The 7,125-nt window shown below is 33.0% G+C and overlaps 1 protein-coding gene across 1 annotated transcript; it reads right to left on the reverse strand.

Moving 5' to 3' along the window:
• Positions 1-6,446: 6,446 nt before the first annotated feature.
• Positions 6,447-6,788, reverse strand: LOC110921416. The gene has a single exon (XM_022165735.1). It carries the CDS (start codon positions 6,786-6,788, stop codon positions 6,447-6,449), a length of 342 nt encoding a protein of 113 aa, XP_022021427.1.
• Between the last annotated feature and the right edge of the window lie 337 nt (positions 6,789-7,125).

Genomic DNA, 7,125 nt, shown 5'->3' on the forward strand with positions numbered 1-7,125 from the left:
TGTGTTAGGGTCGTTTGGTTTTGATTAGGGGTGTAAACGAGCCGGGCCGAGCCCGAGTCCGACTGGGCTCGAGCTCGACTCGTCATCTTTTTATGAAGCTCGACCTAGACCTCGGCTCGGTTTGAGCCTACGTATTTGAGCTCGAGTTCGGCTCGCGAGTAAAACCCAAAGCTTGAGCTCGGCTCGACTCGACTCGAGCTATTTTGAGAACAACCTTAGACCAGCTAAAAACTCGGCTCGAACTCGCTTCAGTATCGCTTAAACCAGACAAAGCTCAGCTCGAGCTCGGCTCGCCAATGTTGTGATCATTATTGTTATATTATTTATAAACTAAATAAATTTTTGTCCGGACTCGTTTAGACTCGCGAGCCTAACGAGCTTTGTATTTCAGGCTCGAGCTCGTTAAAGCTCGGCTCGTTTGAGCTTTTAACCGAGCCGATAACGAGTAGCTCTCGAGCCTCTGGGTTGGGTTTAGGGTTGTTCACGAGCCAAGCTGAACCGAGCGGACCTTTGCTCGTGCTTGGCTCGTTTGCAAACCGAACCAAATCAAGTGAGCATATTCTGAGCATTTTCCAAGCAAGCGACGAACGATTTGTACAACCCTCGTTGAGTTATTCAACCAATCAACACGAAACGCGTCAACAGTCAACCTGTGACATGACTGCACCCCTGTTAGATTTGTTAGATGGGATTAGTTCCATTGAGGATGATATTTGAGAATCATTACGGTTTATTATGCAAGTACGCCATAAGAATTAGATGGAAGTCTTACGAACAATGTAGTTACGCGTTTGATAAATGTAATGTAGCAATCAAAGAAGGGTTATTTGTTACTTTGCCAAACAACATCTGATCATATGGTAACTCTAAGACTTGTATCATGTTGTTTGATGCCATTATGTATTCTCAAACATGTTGAAGACCAGATTTTCACTCGAGAAAGGTAAGGTTGTGTCCACTGACTGCGTATCGAATTTCGTAATAATAAGGGGACTAGGGGTGGTTCACTAGTGATAGAATTTATCACTCACAAGCACCAATCAAGTTTCGCCATGTCATTGACCATTTTTCCATCACTCACAACCATTTTTACTAGGGGTGGTCATCACTCACCACCACACCCAACAATTTCCCCCCAACCAACAAATACCCTCACAAACCAAAATCATAACGCGTGAAGGAAATAACGGAAAATGGATTTCGTTATGATATAACGCGTTATGGCATGTACCGGCGGTCGAGTTCAACGCGTTATAAACCTTTACGTTATACTATCACGGAACCAATTAAGACCGCCCCGGGTCCCCTAACAAGTGAAAATATAACGTGTCGTTTGTAAAGGATGTTCAAAACTACCTAAGATGACATGTGATTGATGCAAAACTAGGGGTGTCAATCGTGTCGGGTTGACGGGTTGACGAGTTGACAGGTTGGTGGGTTGAAATGTTCAACCTGAACCCGACCCATATTATTATTCGGGTCAAAGATTTCAACCCTAACGCGACTCATATAATTTCGGGTCAACCCGAACCCACCCGTTTAACCCATATTTTGAAACGAGTTATCGGGTTTTAAGCGGGTTATGGATAACATATTTAATGATCAGTATCAGTGTGACAAATAAATAATATAATGTATCAAAATTAACATTATTATAACTAACCATGTAAAATAGAAACGGAAAAAAACAAAAAAATATAAAATATTTTTTTTCTAAATAGTTAAACGTGTTAATGGGTCACCCGTTTTTTATACGGGTCAACCTGAACCCGATCCGTTTTTAATACGGGTCAACCCGAACCTGACCTGTTTTTTTAAACAGGTTGTGTTAGTCGACCCAAACTTGTTTTTTTGTGTCGGGTTCGGGTCGGGTTAACGGATCATCTCAAGAATTGCCGTCCTTAATGAAAACATTCAAGTGTACTCTTTAAATAAAGAAAATCCCAAAAATCTCTAAAGTCGGAGAAAAGTTTAAGTTGGGGCCCAAAAGATATCTAATTTGAGCCAAGGGTTGGGCCATAATGGGCCAAGTACGAATAACGGAGCAAGTCGAACTTTGAACAAGTGAACTGGTTGTATCAATATCCATGGACTATGAGGCTAAAGTCTTGTAGTAAAATGTTTACAAAACAAAATACGTCACACAATCATATTGTTTTTTAACGGCGCAACATATAAAGGGAAAAGTTGTGAAAAAAATATGCTCATCAATTCAATATCAATGCCTAGGCCTGAAAATGAGTATTTCTTTGATTAATTTTAACCGAACAAAACGCACATGGACACTTAAGCGGACGGCTGGATTGTTCTTGTTCGTGTTTGTTCATTAAGAAATTATGTTCACTCATTAATATTATAAACAAGCATAACAACTATAAACAAAATCAAAATGAACATAAACAAACAAAAAAGGAATATAAACAAACACAAATTAAAAATTAAACAATAAGAGCACCCACCATGTAGTGTTTTTTGCTCGTTTGGCTCGTTTCAAGTCCGGACAACTAGACCTCCTACAGACTTCTTTTGTGAGTACCCCACTCAGACACACACACACCATATAATAATAATAATAATAATAATAATAATAATAATAATAATAATAATAATAATAATAATAATAATAATAATAATAATAATAATAATTTCTAATGGTTTTTGTATATTGTGGGTAAAGTTGAGGTTTTTGAGGGGAGTTTGTAAATCCGATGTGCCGTTGAAGTGACATTTATAGAGGTTTTTGAGGTTTGTATCTTATGGGTGCTCTATTATCCAAAATAAAATCACACATTAAATAATATCAAATGTGACTTGTATCATGTTGTTTGATACTATTATGTATTCTCAAACATGTCCAAGCCTAGATTCTAACTCGAAAAAGCTACCTAAGATGGCTTGTGATTGATGAAAATCTCCCAAGTATAAATAAAGAAAATAACAAAAATCTCTAAAATCGAAGAGAATTGAAATATGGGCCCAAAAATCACATAGGATTTGGGCCTAAGGTTGGGCCATCAGGATCGGAATACGAGTAAGTTGATCTTTCAACAATTGAACTGGTCAAATTTCTATCAATAGGGTATTTAGTTCTGTTTACAACTACCAATTGACATGATAGAGACATAGAGAGTTGAAAGTGTAAAGAATTCTCCTATGGACTGTAAGGTGTCATGTTCCACTATCACCATCATAGGCCATACGATAATATTTCTACAAAAGTGTACAAATCCTAGACCTTTTTGTATGATGTGGGCTAGTGGCGAATCTAGAAGAAAAGTTGAGGGGTAATTGAGACTAAATTTTTTTTGCTCACGGGTAGCCGATACATAAGGGTGTAAGGGGTGCTCACCTAAGAGGTGAGTCCCCTCTCTTACGCCAAACCAATACTCGTGTGCCACGTCAACTCCCCTCTTAAACTCCCCTAACACCCTAAATTGATGGCGGCACTCCCCTCTTAGGTGAATTGGTTTTTTATTAAAAAAAAAAAAAAGCAAGAAAATCTCTCATTGGTCCACTCATCCTCTCTCCTCCCTCTCTCCTCCCCCTCTCTTCGGTGAATCCCCACCCATTTCACTCCCCTAAACCACTCACCTAAGGGATGGCGGCGGTGTTCCCCTTAGGTGAATGTGGTCACCGAATGCACTCACCGAATACACCCCGTGCACCCTAAAACGAAGAGGAAAAAAGAATTTACATGTAATTCGTCAAGAAAGTTGAGAAGCAGCGCGGGCTACCCCTTAGTCATACGAAATATTAATGTCATTTCTTTGTAAACAAAATTCTTAATCAACTTCTTCTAAAATCTTTATAATTTGTTATCCACGTTGATGAAAAGGGGAAAAAATAACTTCTAAGTATTAGAAAGAAAAGATTTGCCATCTCTTATTAATGAGGCAGAAAGTCTTGTAATATGTTTACAAAACAAATACAAAGTCACACACATATTGTTTTTTTTTTTTTTTTTTTTTTTTTTTTGAACGGGACACATTTATATTGTTAAAAAGTTGTGAAGAAAGTTATGCTCATCAATATAATATCAATGCTTGTGCCAGAAAACAAACAAACAAACAAATATAGACACTTAACCAGCGGAATTCTTTTTGTTCGTGTTTGTTCGTTAAGAAATTAAACATGTTCGTTTATGTTCACTCGCTAATGTTATAAACGAACATAACAAATATAAATGAAGTCGAGATAACCATAAATTAATGTAAACAAACACAAACGAATATAAACACACACTAAAAGTACACACTAATATCCAAAATTAAAAGTCCACATCAATATTTAAATTAAAGTCTAAATAATATTATTCGAAAAAAATACAAGCTTTAAAAACAAATGTAAACGAACATTTGTTTAAATTAAGGCCAATTAGTATTACTTATAACTAATAAATTAGTTTATAATGATAGGTCAATTAGTAGTAGTTATAACTAATAACTTAATCTATAAATGAGTATAACGAAATTTAAAATCTTCCTATACTAATAAACAAAAATCTTTTTGTACACGTGTCACTCTCTGGTGCCTCCTCTCTTTTAATAATAGTATTACATATTAATTTTTATACACAAAATATAATATAATATTAATTAATATAGTTAGAGATAAACGTATAAATTCAAATTTAACTAATAATTATCTATAACAAATATAAATGTATCAAATAATATAATAAGAATAATACTATTTAATATATTTAGAGATCAAACGTATAATTTAATTAATAGTAAATTACTTTTTGAGTCCCTATGTTTTAGTATTTTTAACCAATTAAATTCAAAATCAAAAAGTTTAGCGTCCTGAGTCTCTAACCGCTCATTCACACCCCCTGTAAAAAAAATCAAAAAACCTTTTGTAAGGCCAAGTTCTTTAAGTTCTCATGACTTGTCGAAATTTTCATTTTACCCTAACCAACTTATAATTATTTTTAAACATACTTACAATTTTATGATCATTATTATATAAACAAACGTAAAAGGAAAAAAATACAAGCTTTAAAAACAAACGTAAACGAACAATTACTTAAATGTAAGGTCAATAAGCATTACTTATAACTAATAACTTAATATATAATGATAGGTCAATTAGTATCTTCCTATACTAATAAACAAAAATCTTTTTGTACACGTGTCACTCTCTGGTGCCTCCTCTCTTTTAATAATAATATTACATATTAATTTTTATACACAAAATATAATATAATATTAATTAATATAGTTAGAGATAAACGTATAAATTCAAATTTAACTAATAATTATCTATAACAAATATAAATGTATCAAATAATATAATAAGAATAATACTATTTAATATATTTAGAGATCAAAAGTATAATTTAATTAATAGTAAATTACTTTTTGAGTCCCTATGTTTTAGTAGTTTTAACCAATTAAATTCAAAATCAAAAAGTTTAGCGTCCTGAGTCTCTAACCGCTCATTCACACCCCCTGTAAAAAAATTCAAAAAACTTTTTGTAAGGCCAAGTTCTTTAAATTCTCATGACTTGTCGAAATTTTCATTTTACCCTAACCAACTTATAATTATTTTTAAAAATACTTACAATTTTATGATCATTATTATATAAACAAGCGTAAAAGGAAAAAAATACAAGCTTTAAAAACAAACGTAAACGAACAATTACTTAAATGTAAGGTCAATAAGCATTACTTATAACTAATAACTTAATATATAATGATAGGTCAATTAGTATTACTTACAACTAATAAATTAATTTATAAATTAGTATAACGAAATTTAAAAATATGAATATAAACAAACGTAAAAGAATATATATATATATATATATATATATATATATATATATATATATATATATATATAAACGGACAAACATATGTAGACATGTAAAGGAACAAATGAGAACCGAACATGTAATCAAGTCGGCATTCATGTAATGAAATGAACGAAAAATTGCTCGTGTATTAATTAATAAACGAATTTTAGTTGAACAATTCACGAATGGTTAAGTGAAACTTTGGTTTGTTTACACGAGTATCATCCATATGACATTCATGTAATTAAATGAACGAAAAAATTGTTCATACTTGTGTGTTTATTATGAACTTTTAGCCGAAAAATTCACGAACGATAACTAGAATTTCGATTTGTTTACTTGAGTATCGTCCTAATGTATCTTACACTTGGAGGCTCTCTCCCCTAAGTACACATACACATATTTCAAAATGCACAAGTTTTAGCTAATAAAGACAAAAATAATACACAAAATTCAAACTTAAGAGCCATTGAAAATCCAAAGCTATCATACAAAAATGAAAAAAAAAAATATAGCTAACAAAGACTCATGCTTGAGCCCAAGAAACAAGACATATAATTACAAATCTGGGCATGACCAAAGAAAAGCACTAGAAAAAAAAAGATGATGATGATTTAAGAGGGGTAAAATAGTAATTTCAATTTCATCATGATGATCTATCCATGTGATGTTGAACCTCAGGGCTCTCCATGATGCTCTCTAAACAAGGTTTCCACTTTGCAACACTTTCTCCTCTTATTCTACTTCTTTCAATCTCCTTCAACATTTGTTCCAGTTTCTTCCCTTGATCTTTCTTCATTTGTAGCAATAGCCACTCTAGCTCATCTTTTGTTAATACCAATTTTACCCTCAGTGTACTACTTTCTTTGCTGAAAGTACCACTTGTTTTCCCATGTTCTTGTTGTTGTTGTTGTTGTTGTTGTGGGTGTTGTAAGGTTTCTTGTGTAGAAGGTTGTCTTTGAATGCATGTTTCCATATAGTTTCCCATTTGTTGTTGCCAAAGAAAGTGTTGCAAGAAAATGGAAAACAATATTCTCTTTGGTTAATGCTTTAAGAACACTCAACTTATATGGTTTTATGAGAGAAAACTGGGGAGTTGTTAGAACCTTTCAACTAATGCATGTGAAGGGTGGGGACTGGTAGCATATGGGGGGTATGGTATATATATAGGTGACAAATTGACAATATATAGAATATTAATATTTATATAGAATATTAATATTTAGATATTCATAATCATGCATGTTGTGTGGAAAGCTAATTTCAAAAAGTTTATTTTAGTATATAATTATATGATATGATTAATAATAAAATAGATACGGTGA

The sequence above is a fragment of the Helianthus annuus genome, chromosome 17, assembly GCF_002127325.2.
Source record: "Helianthus annuus cultivar XRQ/B chromosome 17, HanXRQr2.0-SUNRISE, whole genome shotgun sequence".
Lineage (NCBI taxonomy): Eukaryota > Viridiplantae > Streptophyta > Magnoliopsida > Asterales > Asteraceae > Helianthus > Helianthus annuus.

What these genes read in the sequence shown, in the direction of transcription:
- LOC110921416 (XM_022165735.1), bottom strand. Translation starts at nt 6,788, where the DNA reads ATGGGAAACTATATGGAAACATGCATTCAAAGACAACCTTCTACACAA.